Source organism: Podospora pseudopauciseta, chromosome 3, assembly GCF_035222475.1.
Source record: "Podospora pseudopauciseta strain CBS 411.78 chromosome 3, whole genome shotgun sequence".
In the NCBI taxonomy this organism is placed as follows: Eukaryota; Fungi; Ascomycota; class Sordariomycetes; order Sordariales; family Podosporaceae; genus Podospora; species Podospora pseudopauciseta.
This window is the reverse complement of record NC_085893.1, coordinates 2784342-2805664: the sequence shown is the minus strand read 5'-3', so window position 1 is coordinate 2805664 and position 21323 is coordinate 2784342. Positions and strand designations below refer to the sequence as shown.

General features: G+C 53.4%; 6 protein-coding genes across 6 annotated transcripts; 2 read left to right on the top strand and 4 right to left on the bottom strand.

Moving 5' to 3' along the window:
- Positions 1-512: 512 nt before the first annotated feature.
- DPL1 (Dihydrosphingosine phosphate lyase) lies at positions 513-3532 on the top strand. The gene is made up of 3 exons (XM_062911240.1): positions 513-1016; positions 1243-1848; positions 1911-3532. The coding sequence occupies exons 1-3, from the start codon at positions 907-909 to the stop codon at positions 2905-2907; spliced, it is 1713 nt and encodes a 570-aa protein (XP_062767259.1). The 5' UTR covers positions 513-906; the 3' UTR covers positions 2908-3532.
- On the bottom strand, positions 3064-6012 carry PDK2 ([Pyruvate dehydrogenase (acetyl-transferring)] kinase isozyme 2). Its single transcript, XM_062911239.1, has 4 exons — positions 5348-6012; positions 5132-5280; positions 4018-5024; positions 3064-3959 (listed from the first exon to the last, which is right to left on the bottom strand). The coding sequence occupies exons 1-4, from the start codon at positions 5460-5462 to the stop codon at positions 3896-3898; spliced, it is 1335 nt and encodes a 444-aa protein (XP_062767258.1). The 5' UTR covers positions 5463-6012; the 3' UTR covers positions 3064-3895.
- Positions 6013-6225: 213 nt separating this feature from the next.
- Positions 6226-9443, top strand: QC763_307900 (uncharacterized protein; the record flags this gene model as incomplete). The annotated part of the gene is made up of 2 exons (XM_062911238.1): positions 6226-8969; positions 9033-9443. The coding sequence occupies exons 1-2, from the start codon at positions 7050-7052 to the stop codon at positions 9441-9443; spliced, it is 2331 nt and encodes a 776-aa protein (XP_062767257.1). The 5' UTR covers positions 6226-7049.
- Positions 9444-9704: 261 nt separating this feature from the next.
- QC763_307890 (uncharacterized protein) lies at positions 9705-11660 on the bottom strand (the record flags this gene model as incomplete). The annotated part of the gene is made up of 1 exon (XM_062911237.1): positions 9705-11660. The coding sequence occupies one exon, from the start codon at positions 11658-11660 to the stop codon at positions 9705-9707; it is 1956 nt and encodes a 651-aa protein (XP_062767256.1).
- A 2773-nt stretch (positions 11661-14433) lies between these two features.
- On the bottom strand, positions 14434-16478 carry QC763_307880 (uncharacterized protein; the record flags this gene model as incomplete). The annotated part of the gene is made up of 2 exons (XM_062911236.1): positions 14434-15606; positions 15705-16478. The coding sequence occupies 2 exons, from the start codon at positions 16476-16478 to the stop codon at positions 14434-14436; spliced, it is 1947 nt and encodes a 648-aa protein (XP_062767255.1).
- Positions 16479-17306: 828 nt separating this feature from the next.
- Positions 17307-20070, bottom strand: QC763_307870 (uncharacterized protein; the record flags this gene model as incomplete). Its single annotated transcript, XM_062911235.1, has 4 exons — positions 19087-20070; positions 18638-19035; positions 18478-18580; positions 17307-18427 (listed from the first exon to the last, which is right to left on the bottom strand). The coding sequence occupies exons 1-4, from the start codon at positions 19472-19474 to the stop codon at positions 17307-17309; spliced, it is 2010 nt and encodes a 669-aa protein (XP_062767254.1). The 5' UTR covers positions 19475-20070.
- Positions 20071-21323: the final 1253 nt, after the last annotated feature.

The window sequence follows — 21323 nt, the reverse complement described above, 5'->3', positions numbered from 1 at the left end:
GAGGTGTTGTTTGAGATAGAACAACAGGCAGGTGCTGCAGACCAACTGACCTGGGGACTGTAGAGTTCATGGAAAAACCCAGGGTTGCAACTGATCACTTATCGAGTCATCACCGGTCAGTGACCTTAGGCGAGCTGGCTTCGCTTCGGGATGGTAACGTAACGGTCGAGCAGTAGCGGCGCAGCGCCAAGCATGATCGTGAGCCAGAGGCAGATGCCACGATTGCATCAGATGGTCAGCTTTTTTCCAGATTTCGTAACCAGGCCTCGGAGCTTTTGCTGTGTTGAGAGTGTGACGACGACCTGGGAGGTGGGGAGGGTAGTTTTGGGTGAGGGTATCCTTTTAATCGATCATGCTGAATGGGTGATTGAGTGAGTGTCGTGTTTGGATGAAGAGCATTGGTGACACACCGGCAGCTGTTCTAGCGGAAGACATAGGAAATGCGAATATGTAGGAGGGAAGCTATGTTTTATCGAATGGGATCAGCTACACAAAAAAACCCAGCATGTGATTGTCCTCAGCCAGCGAGGTGCATGACAACGCCTCACTCCCATCTCCAACTTTTGTGTGGGGTTGCCGGGAGCCGCGGGTTCTTTCACACATCACCATCGCGCGGGCAGGCTACCACGCTAATTGGCCCTGCTGGAGAGACAGCCTCCGCTCTTTTGTCTCCAGCGTCACCCGCTAAAGCAAGCCCAGAAGCACTTCCCCAGACATTACTTCCCTTCCATTCATCCCACTTTCACACCATCTACGTGAATCTGTAGGGGGGACTCATCTTGACCCGTTTGTTTTCTTTGGGTCAATTGCTTTTGTTTGTTTGTTTATTTGTTTGTTTATTATAAAGGGGGAATTTTCGACACCAGAGACTGGATTGGTAAAACAACAACAGACCCAAATCTGAAGATGCCCGGCACATCGCGCATGCCGGTTAGCCTGCGGGAGGGCTTCAACAATGTGAGGAATCGGTCGAGGGCGGGGAGCCCGTTGGCGTTGGGGATGTTGAACTTGGATTTGTCAGTGGATTTTTTCCCTCTTTTCTCATGTCCCCTTTCTACCTATCTCGGGAGAATCGGTTTATACCAAGCACGCAACTCTGTGATGCAAGCTGCCACACTCCAACTTTCACATAACATCCTGCCCCGAGCGCTGCATATCATTGCCAAGCTCGGCCTCCAAACCAACCTACCTACCATCTTGCGCCAACCTCCACAACTGACAAACCCTCTCCAACAACAACAGAGCCCGCAACCTAATCTTCTTCCTCTTCGTCCTCCGCTGGACCCGTCGCGTTCTATGGAAACTCAAAGGCCGCGGCCTCATCGGCACCATCGTCGAGCTTTACGTCGACCTCCGCCGCATTCTGTACGGTTACTTCCTCCGGATGCCCGGCGTGCGAAACCAAGTCAAGAAACAGGTCGATGAAGCAGTGGGAAAACTCCAGACAAAACTCGTACCGCTCAATGCGACTCGCTATCTCATGCTGCCGAAAGAAGGATGGGACCAGGATGCCGTTCGGAAGGAGTTGCAGACGCTGGCGGATATGGACCACACTCGCTGGGAGGACGGGTTTGTTTCGGGCGCGGTCTATCATGGCGAGGATGAGCTGCTGAAGCTGCAGACGGAGGCGTATGGGAAGTTTACCGTGGCCAATCCTATTCATCCGGATGTTTTCCCCGGGGTGAGGAAGATGGAGGCCGAGGTGGTGGCGATGGTGCTGGGGCTGTTTAACGCGCCTGCTGGGGCGGCGGGTGTGAGCACCAGTGGAGGGACAGAGTCGATTTTGATGGCTTGTTTGAGTGCGAGGCAGAAGGCATACGTCGAGAGGGGTGTTACTGAGCCTGAGATGTACGCCCCCCCTATCCATTCCCCCCCCCATCGATCACCCCCCCTTCTCTAACCCCCACTAGGATCCTCCCCGAAACAGCCCACGTCGCCTTCCGCAAGGCAGGTCTCTACTTCAAGATCAAAACCCACCTGGTTGCCTGCCCAGCACCAACCTACCAAGCCGACACCCGCGCCATCGCCCGGCTCATCAACTCCAACACTATTCTCCTGGTCGGGTCAGCCCCCAACTTCCCACACGGCATCATCGACGACATCGCCGCCCTGTCCAAACTGGCAGTCAAAAAGTCTGTTCCCCTGCACGTCGACTGCTGCCTTGGCAGCTTTCTGGTGCCGTTCCTCTCCCGAGCGGGGTTCGAAACCCAGCCATTCGACTTTAGACTCAAGGGCGTGACGTCCATCTCTTGCGACACGCACAAGTACGGGTTCGCGCCCAAGGGGAACAGCACCGTCCTCTACCGGACGCAGCAGCTCAGGAGTTACCAGTACTACGTCGATCCAGCCTGGTCGGGCGGTGTGTACGCCTCCCCTGGCATCGCCGGCTCCCGTCCTGGCGCCCTCATTGCGGGGTGCTGGGCTAGTTTGATGTCGACCGGTGAGGACGGGTATCTCCAATCGTGCATTGAAATTGTTGGCGCGACTAAAAAACTTATCGCTCACATCACTACCACGTCTCCTGTTCTGGCGCAAGAGCTGGAGATCTTGGGCAACCCGTTGGTGTCAGTTATTGCGTTTAAGAGCAAGACGCTGAATATTTATGACATTGCCGACGGGATGTCGGCCAAGGGGTGGCATTTGAATGCGCTGCAGAACCCGCCTGCTATTCATGTCGCGCTCACGCTGCCGATTGTGAAAGTGTGGGAGAAGCTCGCAGCGGATCTGGAGGCGGTGGTGGAGCAGGAGAAGGAAAAGGAACGGGCGAGGGTGGCGGAGGGGAAGGGGGCAAAGGGGAAGGAGGTGGGGGATAGCGCTGCGCTTTATGGGGTTGCGGGGAGCCTGCCGAACAAGAGTGTTGTTGTCGAGTTGGCGAGGGGTTTTTTGGATATTCTTTACAAGGCTTAGAGTCAGAGAGAGAGAGGGGGGGGGGTTATGATAATGGGGGGAAGGAAAGCGATAGATTGCAAGCGAACCAGGTTGGGTTGTGTTTATGATTTGGGAGGTGTTTCTCTTGAGGTGAAGAGTCCATGTTTTTGAACCAAGCCAGGCATGGAATTGATACATATTAAAATTCCACTCATCGCATTTTTGTCATGTAAGAATCGTGGAAATATTTCTTGTTCATATTTCCATATATTCCTTCCTTTACTATACCTTGCTACTACTCCTTGCCAACTTTGGGATCCAACTTTGTTTCAATGACCATAAGATAAAAAAGGGGTATTCTACTACTCTCTCTTGCCTCTCTCTCTTTCCGACTTCAAACTTTGAAACTTCCCGTCACTCTCTCACCCTTTTAGTGAGTCATTCCAGCGAGTGACTCTTCCCCCCTCAATGAAACTTTCGACAAAAGAGACACTCCCCCCCCCTTTTCACAAGACAAGGCGGACTTAAATCATATTCTGCCCATCCTTTCTCCCCCTTTGGCATTGGTTTGCTGCTCTCAACTCCCCTTCCATGCATGCCATAAAAATATAGCGTTTTGTGTGTGTGTGTGCGTGCGCGTGTGTTTGCGATAACATATCCCACCCATATAACGCCCCCCCCCCCCGCCCTCTCCTTCCCTTCCATTCCATGAAATCTCCCTGATACCCAAAAAAAGAAACAAAAAAACATGAATATCATGCCACCCCCAAAATGGCAGACAGCCTCGCAGACAGGGCTAAAGGAACCAGATCACCACCTAGAGCTCACTGTCCCTCCCCCGTCCGCTCAACCAAGCATTATCAGCAACGCCCCCACTGGGATTAATAGTAGCCTCGGCGTCGCCGACCTGCCTCCTTTCCGTCACCTCGAGCTGCTCTGGGCTCTTGAGGCGCTTGCGCATGATATACCGCATCGGCAGCGTCAATCCTTGGGATGTTGTTCTAGCACCCCTCATGACGACTGGTTGCTATTGGAGTGGCTCCGACGAGCTGGACAAGCGGTTGAGGTGGAGGTAGACGTCTGTGCCGTAGCTGTTGGCCGAAATTAGTATGTTGTGACAGTTGAAAAGGGGGAAGAAAATGAACATACCCTTCCATGCTGATCAGCTTAAGGTCCCCACCGAAATACCTCGCGTACAGACGACTTATCGGCAACCCATATCCAAAACCCGCCATGGGAGCCTTAAAGTCGCTCTTGTCGAAATCAGGGTCCAGGTTTGGTGTCCTGTCGACAGTGGTGTACATGTACGTCCAAACAAGCGGGATCGAGCTGCGCGGTATACCGCCGCCCTCGTCCGAAACCTTGATCGTGATATCCTCCTTGCCCTCGGCCACAATCACCTTCGTGACGGGAAACTCCTGCTTGTCCTGGCCGTGCGTCTCGACAACCGCACGCAGCGAGTTCTTGAGCGTTTCAAAGAGCATGTGCGACAGGTGCCCAGGCACGTACATAAAGTTCAAGTTAGGATTGCACACGAGCTGGATCTTGGGCGCCTCGAACAGGCCGTAGTGGTCCTCGCAGACAAAACGCGCGTTCTCGATGGCTTCCTGAGCCAAGTCCTTGACATACGTCTTGGTGCAGATAATACCGACATAGGACGGGTCCCGGTAGTGGCTCTGATCGGTCAGGGCGATGTGCTGCCCGATCAGCATGCGGATGCCGATGCGTGACATGTAGAAGCGATCGAGGAATGACTGGATATTGTTGTCGATCTGCATCCGTTGCCGCTTGCGCTTCCACTCAAGGATGCCCTGCGCCATGGTGGTCACGACGCTATCGTGTCTCCTCTTGATGCGGTGCAGCGTCTGGGCGAACCTCTTGTTGTAAAGCTGCAGCTCGGGCGGCCAGTCTCCCGTGTCGTCGACCATAGCGAAGTATCTTCTTGTTGCGGGGAACTTCCCCTTTGACCAGCCATTGTTGACGGCGTTTTGCTGCGACACTGGCGTCCACGAGTTGTACTGGCCCTCCTCGATGCTTGGGTTCGGTGTCGCCTCGCTCAGCCATTGGTTTCCTTTCCCTCCGGTTATTTGCGCGGGCTTCATTAATCTCTCTCGTACATCTCTGGCGAGGTTCGGTCTTGGTAGTGTTGTGATTTCCTGGACGCCAACAAGATTTCTGGTGAGTCATGCAATTCTTAACCCCCTACACGCTCGCTCAACAGACCCAGGACAACAAAGCGACAACAGCTTCTGTAAAAACATACCTCGAACGACTGCGCATACCAATCTGCCACCTTCTTCACCGATGGCATCTCATTAAGGCCATCGGGCAACGTCTCGAGCTCCTGGACGCGGTGGGCGAGCCGTATGGGGAGCTCTTCGGCGAGGAACTGTGAGGCGCGGAATAGGGTACCTGGGTTACTTAGAATATGGGATAACCAAAACAAAGACAGAACTTGACGAGGCTTCCACAAACTTACCACTGGATGGCTTCTCGCCAAACTGGACCATCTGGCGCAAGCTTACCCCGGTGGCAGGGAAGCTTGCATAATGCCTGATGGTGTCCATCAACTTCTCGCTCTTTTTCCACGACATGACTGCGGCTCAGAGAGGACCAATTGGTGTGGTGATATGTCTCTAGCTGGGCTGGCTGCGGTGTGTTGTGTGGTAGTGGTGCAGGTGCAGCATGAGGCGCTCACAAGGCAAAGACGACGCAACAAGAGTGGACTCGAGGCGGGCAACAACGGCTTTCTCGGTACGGGTACGGGGGTCCGGGGCCCAGAGAAAGAGAGGCTTCTGTGACTTCGCTACAGCCGAGGCAAGGCAAGCGGATCCAGCTGTCTCCCCAATGACGCAGCGCACCGGTGTGCCGGAGGCTCTTCGGTTGAAGTGTGGCTTCAGTGGGTGTTCAGTGATGTAACCGCCTGTAGGAGATAGCAATCTGTGTTGACAAGTCAAGTGCCGGATAGGAACAATCCTGTCAAGGACGGAGTCAAGACAGAGTCAGGAGTAGGAGTAGAGAAAGTGGTGAGTGGTGAGTGGTGTAGTAGGAGTAGGAGGAAGACGAGGTCAGGTAGGTAGGTAGGTACCGGGAGGGGTGTCAGATGTTCATGTGCTTTTCCCGGGATACAGGCCGTTCCAGGGTTTTGGTGGTGACCCGATGGGTTGTGTGGCGCCCCGCTAGCTGAATAATGACGGACCGCTGTGACGATGCAGAGCCGGATTTGTGCTGCTGTACCCCACATCGAAGCTCCCGTCCGCTGCGGGGCATCTGTTTTCCCCTTCTTGGCTCCCCTTCACAATCCATGGATATCACTTGTCTTGTCTGTATCACATATATCTGGCATGTCTCGATTTCTCTCTGCAATATCTGAATCTCAGGATCCTGCAACGGTTTTTGTCTTGGGGCCTCGTTCCTGTCGCTCCCGCCGGTGCCTCACCGGCTACCTGCTGGATATCTGTTCCATCTGGCAGCTAATGATTAATCTGCAGTTATTCAACCTCCAGTTGACATCATGATCTTGATTCAGCACTCAGGCATTGGAGATGACTTGGGGAACAACCCCACAAAAGACTTCCGACAAATATGGCGCATACATTCAAACTGTTGATATCTCACAAGATGAGCAGCCGATGATCCTCCTGTCTTGTTGATGAGCTGGCATCAGACGACAGACAGGTCGGAGATATGTCGCTGTTCCGTCGCATTTCGACATCCGAACGGCTCGGTAGAAGAGGTCCTGCATCCCCGGGCATGCGGAAGATTGCTGGGCGACAGCAGCCTCATCAGCTGAAGAGGGTTGCCCTGTTACACCGAGCTCACCCTGGGAGTTCACCTTGGTCGCTCACCTGGACTGCTGACCTTGACCGGGTCTTGGCTCAGGCAGTAAAGTGGGGCAGCCGTTTGAAGCCTCACGATTTGCTTGGCTCAACTCACCACCGCATCGGTGTTGTTGCTGTGTGGTGTACGGTGTGCCTCTCATAGATGGCCACCCAACGACCTGTGAATGCCGCCCTCAATGTGAATCCATCATATCCAACTGTCGCGGTTAATCAGAGGAGGACAGTTTTTGAATACTACCAATGTCTTGACAACCTGTTTCCATTAACAACTGACGACGTTACGACGACTTTACAAGCCCTGGTGTTAATAACCCCGTTTCTGTAAACAAAGACAGCACCATGTCGGGCGATGAAAACACGGACGAGTGGGAACCTATACCATCGCTTTCATCACTTTCGCCGTTTTCCTCCCCCGCTTTGTCCTTTTTGCTCCTCAGCAAGACCGATTTGGCCCACGATTCGGATCATCCGAGTTTTCACAGCAGTAGGCACGATGATGATGTCTTGTCTCACACACCACCACCCGCCACCACTCCCCGACCACCCAAAACAACCCCCCTTCTCACACCTTCCCCACCATCTACTTCCCGGTCAATGCATGGTTCTCATCTTCGGACTCCAACACAGCCATCTCCCTTGCAGCTGAGCAGTAGTGTTGTTGGATTGGGTCTTGGTCACCTTGGGATTGGGCCACCGATGGTATCGCCGCTGCAACAAAAGGTTCCTGCTTGGATGTCGGCTGGCCATCATGAGGAGGTTATTGAGGAGGAGACGAGCATTACTCATGATGCGGATGATGAGGATGAGGAGGATGAGAGGGATGAGGGGGAGGTTATGAATAGGCAGAGTCTGATTTATGATCGAGGGGTTGATCATGAAGTCGAGGACGAGCAGCGGCCTGAGAGGAGTGAGCGAGACATCATGATGAGATTGAGTCAGATCTACGGCCATAAATTTGAAGATGAGAGTGAGAAGGATGAGCCACGAGGAGAAAGCAGGCAGGTTCTCAGCCATGACAGAGAGGCTGATGATGAGGATGAGGATGAAGACGACGATGGGGAGGAGGATGGGACTGATGAGGAGGATGAGGTTGATGAAGTAGATAAAGGCGAGAACGGAGCTGAATATGAAGATGGGGATGAGCAGGAGTCAGACGACCAAGAATTTGGGGATGGGCAAAATCCTGCTTATGACCAAGGAACCGACGAGGAAAGCGAGGGTGAAACGGAGGGGCAGCGGGTTGTGGACAGGCAGAGCGTTGTTTACAACCCACGACCTCATGGTGAAAGTGAAGACGAGACAAACGAGCAGGTCATGAACAGGCAGGACCTTTTCAGGGATCAGGAAGGCGATGATCAAAGTGACGGTGACACAAATCAGCACTCCATGGACAGGCAGGGCCTTATCTGGGAGCAACAACACGATCATCATAGTGAGGGTGACACGAACAACGAGGTAATGAACAGGCTGGATCTTTTTCAGGCTCAGGCAGGCGATGACCAAAGCGAGGGCGATACGAATGACGAGGTCATGGAGAGGCAAAATCTTCCCTGTGAACGGGAAACCGACAGACTGCAGCAGAGTTTTATCTACGACCACGACCAACCGACCGATGAAATCACCCAAAACAGCAAAGCGATTCTGGTCGACCGCCTAGAAGGCTTGCTCCACCGATTAGCAACTTCAAATCCAACAGCCGACCTCGACACCATCGACATCTTACATGCCAAAGTAGACGAAATGGAAAGAGCCCTCTCAGCCACCTCGCCCAGGAAACCAAACACATCTAGGAGGCTATCATCAGAACTAGAACCCCTCCAACACTCCCAGGAGACCACCGCCCACTCCTCCGTCCAAGAACACCGCAACCAATCCCCCACCCACACCAGCAACATCAACCTCCACCAGTCCATAGAATCAATGCCCGACACCCTCTCCCCCTCCGCCTCTCTCGCCCAACTGCGCCGCTCCCTCATCCTCCCCCCCGCCCTCGCAACCACACCACCGCCCTGGCTTCTGCCGTCAGCAGTCCTCTCCCCGATCAAATCAAGCGAGATTTTCTCTACTTCAATCTCCTCCCCAACCCAACCAGAACTCGACGCAGCAGCCGAAGCCACAAACGAAGCCCTCGAAGCAGCCAAGGAAGCCGCCCGGGCGCACTCGGAAATGACGGAGCGGATCGCCGCCGAGGCGGACGAGTTGCGACGGGATCTGGCGGTCGTGGTGGAGAGGTTGAAGAACAGGAGGGAGGAGACTGATGTATTGCCCCTTTTCCCCCTTGGGTCTTGAATATATGCTGATGATGACGATGTAATCTTTTAGCATATCCACACCCTCCTCATCCAACGCGCCGAGGCGGCTGCCGAACGGATTTTGGATCTGGAAAAAGAGCTTTCCGATCTGGAGGATGACCTTGCGTCTAGCGAGTCAGAGCTGAGGCACTTGAGGCTGAAGCTGAGGGCGGTGGAGACGCTGGTGGGGGAGTTTGTCGACCCAGACGAGACGGACCCGGAGCTGTTTAGGTGTATTGAGAACTGGAAGGAGGATTGGAGGGTGGTGAGGGAAAGGATGAGGGAGCGGAAGAGGGGGAGGAAGGAGAGGAGGACGAGGTTGAGGAGGAGGGAGATGATGGGGGTGGGGAATGAGGAGGTGGAGGAAGGGGAGGAGGAGGGAGAGAGTACGTTGACTAGTTTGGGGGGGGTTGGTATGGGGGAGCAGGGAAAAGGGTTGTGATTTTATGGAGAGAGTTTTTTGTATGTGATACCCTGTGAGTACCTACCTACCAAGCAAGTTATGGAGTTTTAGGGTTGATATGGGTTGACGAGTCTCAATTATTAAATTATAACTGGTTGGGGGTTTTCCTTTTCAATTTTCTTTTCTTTTCTTTTTTCTTGTTTCCCACAATAGCACTTTTGAGCTTAGATATTGATTATATCCAAACGGGAAGTCTCCAAAATCCCTTCCCTCCCAGAAAGAACAGCAGCCTCTTTTCTCTCAGTCAATATGAATCCTCCACAACTCCCTCCCACCCCCACTAACAAACTCAGTCCGCGTATGCATCATGGCAAAGTCATCACTCACCACCACATCCCCCTTGCTCCACGCGTGCCGGTAGCACACCCGCCTGTCATACAGCAAATCACCCAACACGCCCCTCACAACCTCATCCGTCAACCCCATCCCTCCCTGTCCCCTTTCCGAAATTTTCAGTCTGGTATTCATTGGCCCAAACTTTGTCTTTGACTGGGGCCAGTGCTCGTGATACCTCAGACAGGGAAGTTTCGTCGTGGGGTGCTCCACCACCAGCGGCAGACCTGACAGGCTTACCCCCCCGAACGCAGTCGTGTTCAGCGACATGGTGCACTCTTTCAAGACATCCAAGCTAACAACATGCTTGTAATTCTGTTCCAGATATCGAAACAGCAACCTGCTCGCGGCGAACAGTGTCAAGCCCGTGTTGGAAGGGGAGGGGGTGACGGCAACAAACATCTGAAACCTCGGCGGTAGAGAACTTATCTTTCCCGTCTCCGGATCTTGCGTTGTTTTGAAGACACCGTCGTAGTGAAACGCCATTTTCTCTGCCGATAGGGAAGAGACAATTGGGTTCCCCTTCTCGTCAAATTCTGTCCCGACGTCTTTGACGGACATGATGACTTCGTACCGGCCTGGCCAGCCGAGGGTGGTGCCCATTTCTTTGGCTTTTTGGATGAAGAGGTCGCGGTTGGTGGTTTGTTTGAAGCCTCGGAGGCAGATGGGGGAGTTGTGCTCTGCTAGGGCGCGGATGGAGAGGATGGGGATGGAGGTGATGGGGAGGGAGTTGGGGACGAGGGGTTGGATGAGGAGGCCGCAGGGGTAGAGGGGCTGGATGAAGACTTGGGGGGAGTTCCAGAAAAGGGGGGATTTCTCGCGGTAGTAGCTCCCGTGGCCGGAGTGGGAGAGTATGAGTTCGAAAGAGGGGTCAGAGTCGAATTGGGAGCGGGGGAGGGAGAGGATTGTGCCGTCTGCTTTGAGGCCTAGGCAGCAGTGCCAGGGGGTGGTGCCGGGGGTGGTGTTGGGTAGGAGGCTGATGGGGAGCTTGGTGTTGGTTTGGGTTTTGGGGTTGGGGTTGGACACTGAGCCCTTCGGGTGAATAGACAGACGGAGATGGTTGGGAAAGCGTTCTCGAACAGCCCTCGCAAAGGCGTCGCCTCGCATGAGCATGTTTTTGGCGATGTGCTCGGTGCCCCTCTTGAACTTTGACTTTGACCGGTCCGAACCCAAGGGATAGACATGCCTGAGGTCTGTCTCGAGGAACTTGATGTACCCGCGGTACGTCATGCAAGTGTCCTCGTTGCAGCAGATCTCAACCGAGGCGTCAAAGTCAGGGCGGCCAAAGGTGTTGAGGAGCGCCCTGCGAAACTCGGTGGCATTGGCGACGTATGTGATCTCATCCAGGTCATTTCCGGGAAACACATGGAGAAGATCTTGGAGACGAGAGAACTTGATGTTGTTGCCGAACCCCTTTTCGACAGCGAGGTCACGGAGTGCTTGACCATATGCCCAGACATGTCTGTCGGGAACGCCCAGGAGGTCGTTGTATACCAGCCCATCGGAGATAATGGTCAGCTCTGCTCCTGGGGGGTAGATGTCCTCAATGGCGGCACACAGCCCGTTCAAGTGGGCCAGGGCAAACTGCTCTGCCATATCGGGAAGACGGCCGAGGACCTTGCACTTGTCGTTTGGGGACTTGAAAGGAAAGGCGGGGAGACACATCTTGATGGTCTGATTGGCCCAGACCTGGGCGTAGATAAGAACAAAGAACTTGAACATGTCGTGGTTATCCGAGGTCTCAGATCCCAATCCCGATCTGTTGAGACGGTATTTGTAGATGACCTTGAGGACAGCCGACGCTTTCATAGCTAGAGCTTCGTCAAACCCAGCCGTGCTGTTGAAGGCGTAGGTGTTTGCCATGTTGAAGTGGACTCAGACACCCAGAGCATAGGGCAAGGGTGAGAAGAAGCAGATAACAAAAGCTCAACGAGCACTGAATGACAGTTGAGTAGGGGGTAGTCTCAAAGAGAAAAGCAATGCTGTGAATGCTGAAAACCGGTTGAATCTCGAGAGCAGATGGCACGAAACAGCCAGACTGTTTTGATTCTTATACTTCCATGTCCCCCTTGTTCTTCATCGATCGCCGAGGTGGCTTCCCCCCCGAATCCTCCCTTATAGCAAACATCTTGACTCTCTTCGCCTCCTCCCTCGCTAGGTCCAGATCACTGGGCAACACGGGAACTTGCGGGGTTGTCGAGGTGTCACAGTATACACTGTGCCTTGGTGGACGTTGAGCCACCATTCTGGTTGCTCCATATCGTGGAAATGTTAGGGCTTCAGTTGCCAAGTTAGTTAGTCTCCTTGTACTACTTTGTCAATCGATATCGGACCATAGCACGGGGCCAAAATCCACTCGATTCGGTCATCATGTGAAGGCTGTGTGAGCTCGAACCTCTGATCAAACATACCAACATGACAACCTTCTTCCACCTCTAGCCAAACTCGCACATCGCAGCTGCGACGCCACCATCACCGCCTAAACTCCCAAGGCCCCCCTATCTCCAATCCTCAGACCATTTTGCCCTACCCCATGACCAAGTCAACAGCTCCCTTACCTTAATTACTAGCTTAAGTTGCTCTGCCACCTCGTCACAGCTTCGAGCTTGCTTGCTTGAGGTGGGTAGAGTCCGAACACGAGTCTGCCGTGCTTCCTTCAAGGCCTGAAAACAGCTGCCTGTCTTTCTTGAACCTCCCTTCGCAACCAAAGTTGTGGTGGAAGTGGTCACATGAATGCTCACCTAATGCACCCCCTTTCTTTCATCACCAACGGTCTAGAAGCCAAATGCCGGTGCTTCATTGACCTCTGGCCAATCATACTTTGTCGTGGATGTCTCGGTTTGTCAACTATTGTCTCCCTAATGTTGATATATACTAGCTGGGCGAGTATTAGTGATGACGCAGCCTTGTCAAGGCGGGATACCTAGGGGTGGGGATGACTTCACCAACGACAAGAACTTGTGTTTATCATGTGAAAGAGTTTTACCCAACTTTTATACAACACTTGTTGTTGGAATTCGGTGAGCAATGTCAGCCAAACGTGGCAGCCGATAACCTGTAGTCGGGCCTCGAGTGAAACATCTTCCTCTACCTCCGGGTAATGTACCCGCGTTAGGAGTGGTCAGACCTGGGGCCTGAAAGACCCCTTTCACGCAGCAAAGGCTCGGACTGATAAAACCTTTCAAAGTAGGTCAAGATAGGTCCTCGCCGAAACCCTTCAAAGCAAATCAAATACGTACCTCGCCTTCTCCTTGCCTTACAACCTGCCCTCATTGAATCTATACACCAAATTCAACACTGTGACCCGGATGGATATGCGCGCAAAAGGAAACTTCTGATTGGTCCTTCTGGATTGACTGATAGTTTAGGTTGGCACCTGCGCCGTGTCCCCTTACAGAACCCTGACTCAGATAACCAGGGTTGCGGCCGTGTGTGTTAACGTGCATCACCAACAACACCACCATAGCCACGTCACCCGCTTGCGACGGCATCCACAAGCAGTCAGCTGTCTAACTGCGCTGGTGTAGTGTTGTTGGTGACAGTCATGCTACCGGTATTCACTCCAGGAGCAGTCGCCGAAGCTATCCAAAGACATCATCCCCATGCGCAACCCTAATCCCCACCCTTGATTCCCAGCTGTAAAAGGGGGTTGTCTGAAAAGAAAGATAAAAGGGGTTGTACATACCTCAAATATCTTCGAACTATCCCTCCAAGTCTATACCCAATAACATCCCACCCTACAACCCAAAAGCACCCGTACTCACCCCCCTTTCCCCCCAAACCTCACCGCAGACCCCGAAACCCAACCGCGCTCGCGGGCGAAACCACCGCCTCCCCACCCACCCTTACCTATTTCACCACCGCTACCGCCTCTCCCACAGCAGATGGAAGAGGACAGCTAACTGCGCTTGCTGCCCCTCCTCCTCCTCTCCCGGGTAATCTCTGGGACGGTTGGGAGGAAGGCATCATGTGCCAGCCCAGCCAACATGGTCGACAACAACAATGCCATCGCGGCCAACATGAAATAGATGAAGCTGGAGAAGAGAGGTGATGTTGGTGCAGAGTGCATGTAGCTCACGTACCCGAGAAAGGGAACGTGGGTTGGGTGGTGGTGTATTGATGCTGAGGATTTGTCTCGGTGGGTTGCGGTGGGCTGGATCGTGGCTGTCTGATTCTCGCAAGCAGGAAAGACAAGGGTGGTATTTGTCCAATACGTGTCAAAAGACGCCCGTAGTCTGACCTCCGTCTCGGCGGTCTAATTGTTCATTCTTACTTCCATCTTTTTCCAAGCCATGGGTTATATTTCCAATGACTAGCTTCATTCATGTCTGAGAAAGGACAGAAATGAATATTGACCGATACTTGACAATGGGTTGACGGCTAATGCTGACATCGTTATGGGTAAAGATTATGAGAGCTCTTCTTCGAGGAAGATGGTTGGCTTTGTGAAAAGAAGGTTTATAACCGAAGTATCTTGCGGAGAACCTGTTGGTTTGATAGAAATATAGAGATATATCAACCACAGATCCCAGACTTAGATGGCAATAAGACGTCCCTGACAACCAGAGTCATCAATCTTAATCAACTAGTAAATCCAACCCAGTAATTATCCCGAACACCCACCTCCCATCCAGCATCAAACCCTCCCCGCCCCATCCATCCCCCCAACAACCCCTTTCTTCTCCCCCAAAAACTCTCCCTCCTCCCCACTATCCCCATCCAACCCCTCCTCCCCCGGATGAACCGGCTTCCTCCCCCCCTTCCGCCTCATCACGTACCTCCCCCAAAACCACCCCGCCTGCCTCGCCCCAAAAGCCATCATCCTCCTCAAATCCACATCAAAAACCCTATCCAGCTCCTCCAACGTCTTCTCCTTCGTCTCAGGCACCAAAAACAACACCAAGAAAAACCCAACAATATTCCACCCCCCATACCAGCTAAAAGCGCCCTGCGGCCTGAACGCCTCCAGTAAACTCGGCCACGTAAGCGCCAGAACAAAATTGAAGAACCACGTCGTTGCCGTCGCGAAGCTCATCCCTATGGCGCGGATATACAGCGGGTATGCTTCTGCTGAATAGGTAAATGGCACGGGGCCCTCGCCGGGGCTGTAGACGATGCCGAAGAGGTAGATTCCCAAGGCTATACACCCGATGTGTGCTGGACTGTCTTCTGGTATCCAGAAGCTGAAACCAGTGAAGAACATGAATAGTGCCATCAGCGGGAAGGTGGTGAGCAGTAAATTGCGCCGGCCGTATGTGTCGATGGTGTAAAAGGCTGGTATGGCAAACAGGAAGTTGATGACTCCAAATCCCAAGCTTGCTGCCAGAGCCTCGACCTCAGAATACCCAGCCTCCCTGAAAATTTCACTGGAAAAGTAGGCAATGACATTGACACCGCAGAATTGTTGCATAAACATGACAATCTCAGAAGCAATCATGGCATTTCTGTTGCGTCGGATGGTAAAGACCTCCTTGATGCGGTTGCGTGTTCCAATGTTGGCCGTGGTCTGCTCTTCGGCCTTGAGCAGGGTGTGCGTGTAAAACAGATCCCTGGCCGCCTGGACTTTCTCATGGCGAAGTTGACAGACCGAAGCAAACGCATCCTTGTGGCGGTTCTTGGTGAGATACCATCTGGGTGACTCGGGGCAGACGTAGGCGAGACAACAGACAACGACGGCTGGAATGAGGGCGGAACCCATCATCAACCGCCAGTTGAGACCCAGGGGGATGCCGCGGTCAGGAACAGGGTAGAAGGCCAAGTCGGCAACGTAACCGATCATAATACCGAAGGCCGTCCACATTTGCCATTGCTTTGTGGTTTGTCAGCAATATGCTCACTGGTTGAAGGCGATGCCTCGAGAGGTGGATACAAGATGCCAAGGACTCAGGGGTAAAAGGGGGTGCTCACCATGACCAGGGCTCCTCTCAGTCTTGGCGGAGAGCACTCTGCGGCGAAAATCGGTGTAGTTGCGCTCTTGGGTCCAATACCAAATCCCAAGAAAAACCGTGCGATAAACATATGATACCAGGTGTTCGTAAACGCCTGCCAGAAGCATGCCAACGCCGAAATAGCACAAGAGATGAAGATTGTGCCTCTTCTCCCAAACCTCTTATTCATAGGCTCAGTCACCCAGCAACCAACAATGGCACAGCACAAATACGGAGCGCCGTTAGTGAGACCAATCAACCAGGTGTCCTCAGCGATTCCAAAGGCTTCCTTGTAAAAGATCTGGGCGCCATTGACAACTGTCTCATCCATGCCCTGAACAGCGGCACAGAGAGAGCAGATGGCAATGACCCAGTAAAGCATCCGGGGGTTGGACCACTTGTGGGTTTTCTCACGTTCTAGAACTTCCCTCTCGCGATCGGTAAGCTCCAGGATGGAGCTGTAGTCAGTCTGGTTGCTAGCGATAACTGCACCGAGACGGAAAGCGCGGAGGTCCTCATCGCTGGTCAGCCCGGCGTTAACGGCATACTCCTCGCCCATCTGGTAAAGTCGTTCATGGCTCAAACCAGCGAGGGGGTTTGCGAGCTTCCTGGAGGCTTCCAGGCGTTGGTGCTTGAGAGACTCTGGTGAGCCATGGTGGGATGAAGCGGTGCCTGTATCGTCATGGTGAGCGTACGAGGCTTTGGAGGTGGTTGAGTTGGAGCGGTTGTGGGCCTTGTCAGCGTCGACAGCCATTGTGAGGGTGGATGATAGCAACAGTTGATCAAAAACAATATCCAAGACCCAAGAGGGCAAACCATCATATATCTCCCACCATATTGTCCCCGAGATACTCAGGTCTCGGACTTGTGTTCACCTATGACATAGGTAGTCAGGGGAGGGGCATCCGAGCCGTTCATCATCCAACCAGATTTCATGGCAGCAAGGACAAAGATTGGGTTACACGGTGCCGTGTGTAGGCGCCATTCAACGGAGTGTGTAGTCGGAAAGACGGCGCACAATGGAAGAGCCGGCACCGGGAGGCATGTCAGATGGCGGGATGCCAACTACGTCATCCGGCGACCGCGGGAGGTGTGCCGTGCAGGGAGAAAGCAACAAGGTACAGGAAACCGGCGATAGCCTCTGTTTCCCTCGATGCAAAGTGCTGCAGCTGCATGCGCGACAAAGATTGTTTTTGAAGGATTTCGGATCGGCAGCATTGAGGGTGGTGGAGGTGGGGTGAAATGGCAGATGATGATGTCGATCGTGGGGAGCCCCGATGCCGTTGGCTCTTGCCAGAAGTCGATTCAAGCTTTCCAAGTCGGCTCACTCAAGCCACGAGCTCCTTCCCGAAATGGGGTGTCCAAGAGTCGGTGAGAGGCTTAATGGGATGAAGAGGAAGGTACGAGTTATCAAGGGTGAATAATTTTAAAATTAAATCGCAACAAAAGCTTACACGGCGCAGGCAGTACCTATCTATCCTAAGGAGCGAGTAGCTAGCGATACGAGTATAAGGTACGAAGAAAACCCAGACAATGACAAAGCAATGTACCAACAGCAACGTACAAATCTCACACACCACACTCAAGCCATGGCTGACTTTCCTGTAAAGAAATCTCCCCACGTCGGGGCACGTCCCAAGTTGCCCGCTCGTTCATCTTGGACAATCACAGAACTCCTTCGGTTGGGACGACCAAGGCCTCCTTTTCGGTCCGTGTTGCTCACCACCGAGGCCGATCTTCGACTGCCTCTGTCCCTTCTGTCTGCCTCCCTTTCTCGTCCTCTGGCCTTGGAGTCTCGGGCATCTCTCTCTCTGTCACGATCACGCTCCCGCTCCCGCTCCCGCTCCCGCTCCCGCTCCCTATCTCTTTCGCGTTCTCTTTCTCGTTCACGCTCTCGCTCTCTTTGGTCCGACCGGTGAGGATATATGGTAGCATCAGACGACGACCTGGTGTATCCCCTCTCCTCTCTTCCACTTGCCCCTGATACGGAGCTTCTGTGATAGGGGGCAGGTGAGCTACGTCGGCGAGCACTTGTTGTCGAAGGGGGTCCGGTCCGCGAGGGGGGGCGAGTGGGCAAGCCAAGTCCCGTTGTTGATCGCGATAATGGAGGGTCTCGCCTCGCGGAGCCATTACTCTCGTATGGTCTTCCTGGAAGGTCGCGGTAGTTTCGCTCGCGCTCACGGTCACCTCTCCGGTAGTCATCATCCACGGCCGCCCCGGAGACTGAGGAGGGAGGTGACGGAATGCCAACGGATGAGGGCTTATATCGAGACCTAGGGCTAACAGCGCGCGATTGAGATGGCCGTCGTTCCTGGAGACTCGGTTTGGGCGGCGGAGACAACAGTCCCAAAGCTTCCTGTACCACTCGAAGGGCGGCGCTGAACTTTCCCCGGGATGCTGGGTCGGCCTTCTCCGGCAAAAGGTGACGGGATATCTGCTTCGGAAGTCTTTCTAGCTTGCCGTCAAGTGGACTCTCGGCATTAATGGGCAGCATCGTGATCACCTTGGCGAACCTGCGAGCCTCTTCATCAGGATGCGCCCTCATGGCTAACGTTATCCACTGAGTCCATCCGTGGAGGGTCAAGCCAGGCACCGTCGGCCTACATCCGGGTGCTGAAGGTGCCAAGTGATATTCGAACCCGAGCTGGTCATACAGCTCGGACAATCTGACATGGACGTCTTGATTCCGGCTTCGAAATATTTCTGCACCTCGGTCAGCCTCACACAGTAGCTGAAAGATGGATTTAACATACCGAGGAATGAAACTGCCTCACACTCGATGTTGTGCTGGGAGTAGAAAGCTGCCATCTTTTGAGGAGCCATCACCAACGTCTTTTGTGGCATAAATTCATCGAGCTACAACAGAAGACGCGTTAGTTTGTTTCTTACCAACCATCGACTCGCTCTACTTACAATGTATTGACCAAGACCTTTCAACACTTGCTCCCATCTTTTTGTTGGCGCTCCCTTTTCGTCGAACAGCGGACCCCATTTGAGATCAACAGCGGAAATCTCAACCACGGGTGTCTTTACACCCGGAAACGGACCCGCCGGGTGGCCGCCAAACGAGAAGGGCCGCACTGGTGAACTGAACTGAACACCGGATGGTGATCGGGGTGCTAGCTCAGGGAAGGCTGAGGTTGTCTGACCGGTGACTATCCGAGGAGCTGTTTGCCGAGGAGACGGCGCTCTGTTGATATGTCCCGGGTAAGTGGGTGGTTGGAGTCGAATACCTGGTGTAGTCAATGGTGATGCCCCAGCATGGCGGTCTTCATGGTCTGGGGCCGATGTGGTGCCTCGAAATTTACCCACTACAATCTGATCAGCAATCTACCAGGAAACGCCTTGATAGGTTCACATACGTTCTGTCTCCAGTTTTGAGACTTTGTTGACAAGGTCCTCGAGCACCTTTGCCTGTGCAGACTCGATCGGAGTTTGAGCTCGCTGGAAGCCAACATTTGCCTGCGGTACGTTCAACGGCGGGACGCGAGGCCTTTCCGCCCTCAAAGGGTTGGCCATGTTGTTCTTGATGGCCTCGACCGGGCTTGCCTCTGTGTCGGATTCAGCATCTTCACTGCTGTTGGAATCGTCAAATTCGGTGCTGTCGCTATCATCAGGGTTCTCGAAGGTCAAGTGCGGTAGCTTAGGAGGCAGAGAAGTGCCCGTGGGTGGAGGATGCAAAGTAACTGGTGCCCCGGCAGCCTGTCCGGTCCAGTTGCTCGGCTGTGTAGAAGAGTTCATGGGGAGCATTATGGAGAACGGTATCTCAGTGGTGAGTCCTGATCAAAGAACAGAGAAAATCTAAGCATATGTGCAGAAACTGTTGCCCCGTTACAGCCGAGCTGTGTAAAGGGCGGAGTACGTGGGTGCAAGAGAGAAGAGAAAGTATAATCGAGGAAGCAAAGCGAGCTAACTGGCAGAAGAAGGTGCAGAACTTGGACAACCTCTTGACAATATATCCATCTCGCAAGCCGTAGCCCGGGCGCTGGCCAACCTCCCATCTCTAGCTGATCAATCCATGACTTCCAGATGCGAACCATGGGATGTGGATCCGCCTTACGAAACTATGGAATCTTGAGAGATTCCCCCCCCGAATTTCCAATTCACTGGCGAGGATTTTCTTCCATGCTTGGAAACGATGCAGCATATGTCGCCGAAGCTGATACACAAAAGAGGCCACTTACGCAAGCCGCCGGACCACCCACACATACGGGCGCATGAAGAAACCATGGGTGAATCGCAGAGCCGATCTGGAAGGACCAGACGCGTTCTTGTTGGTGGGCTTCGGCCGGGGAAGAAGGTGGTGTACGACATGGCACAGAAGCCCCGGCAGACACAAGGTTGCCTTGCCATGACTCCATTGCCAACCACGTTTGTCAATACTTGGTATATGATCTGTAGGATCCTCGGTATGTGTGTCTGCTCACTGGCAGATAGCCAATAGTAAGTCCCATACCGATGTTATACAGACCTCCGCCGGGCAATGCTGGGCGCGGGAGGCCGCAGCCTTGGCAGGTCTCAAGCTTGAGCTCTCAACTCTCACGCGGAAGCTTGTACATCTTTCACACAGCATCGTATGTCGCATGAGAAAGAGGAGGGTGGTGGGTGGTATGCAACAGTCGGGGAAGCTGTCCGTTTCTTTTTATCGTTTCCCTCGCGGATCTATTGGACGACTGTTTGCGCCGTTTGCCCGACTTGCCTACCTCTATCCGCGCGGCAGACGCACATGGAAACAACGGAAGCGAGAATTTGGCAGAAACTCGCGTATGTATGACATCCCCTTACCCATCTCATGGCCTCGTTTCTATTTTCATATAAGTGCCGGCCGAGATTGATTGCAGGTTGATCGGGCGAACGACATGCGGGACTTTATGGTTGATCATCAACATTTGAGCCCTGCTCTGGACCTTTTGCCATTGAACGCCCTCACATTGGCGTCATTAATATCGAAGCAGATACCGAAGGCCTCCGAAAGGATTAGAAAGCAAAGAGGCAGCAGTAAGATACCAAGGCCATTTGCGTCGACCACACCATCATTTCGTTTACCATATCATAGCCCCAGCCAACATCCTCCAAGGTGAGAGTTCCATAAACTTCAAGGTGAACGAACCACACCACCAACTCTTCGGACAAGGCTGTGGCTGTGCCTCCCACATTTTGGACCGACTCATCACCAACCAGAAAAGCTACCCCTCCTTTTTGGAGAAAGCAGCACAGGTGGGCGGGAGATAACAAGGTAGGTAGGGAAGCCTGGAGCTGAAACATGGAAAACTTCAATTTGCCCGACCTCTTAGTTGGAGCGGAGCAAGTAGGTCGGTAGCCGACTATTGCCCCTTTGCAAGGTCGCAGCCGGTCAAGAGAAGGGGATCGTTGTGCGAAAAAGAGTTAATGCTGTGCTGGTGTAATTGAATGGTTGTGATAGGCTGCCTTGTTTTTGAGTTGCTCCGACACCACCGTGACTTACACGCTCCCTGGGAAGAGTGGTGCTCGGGATTGGGAGTGGGCAGCTGGCTTGGCTGCCTACCGCAGCCTTCTTGGGAAACATGGAGACCGGGTTTGCTCTCTGGGGAAAATCGGTCAATGAAGATGGGGGAGCAAT

Coding starts and splice junctions, on each gene's coding strand:
- DPL1 (XM_062911240.1), top strand. CDS start 907: ATGCCCGGCACATCGCGCATGCCGGTTAGCCTGCGGGAGGGCTTCAAC. Junction 1,017..1,242: donor GGGATGTTGAACTTGGATTT/GTCAGTGGATTT, acceptor CAACAACAACAG/AGCCCGCAACCTAATCTTCT. Junction 1,849..1,910: donor GGTGTTACTGAGCCTGAGAT/GTACGCCCCCCC, acceptor AACCCCCACTAG/GATCCTCCCCGAAACAGCCC.
- PDK2 (XM_062911239.1), bottom strand. CDS start 5,462: ATGTCGTGGAAAAAGAGCGAGAAGTTGATGGACACCATCAGGCATTAT. Junction 5,281..5,347: donor TGGCGAGAAGCCATCCAGTG/GTAAGTTTGTGG, acceptor TAAGTAACCCAG/GTACCCTATTCCGCGCCTCA. Junction 3,960..4,017: donor AAGCTGATCAGCATGGAAGG/GTATGTTCATTT, acceptor TTCGGCCAACAG/CTACGGCACAGACGTCTACC.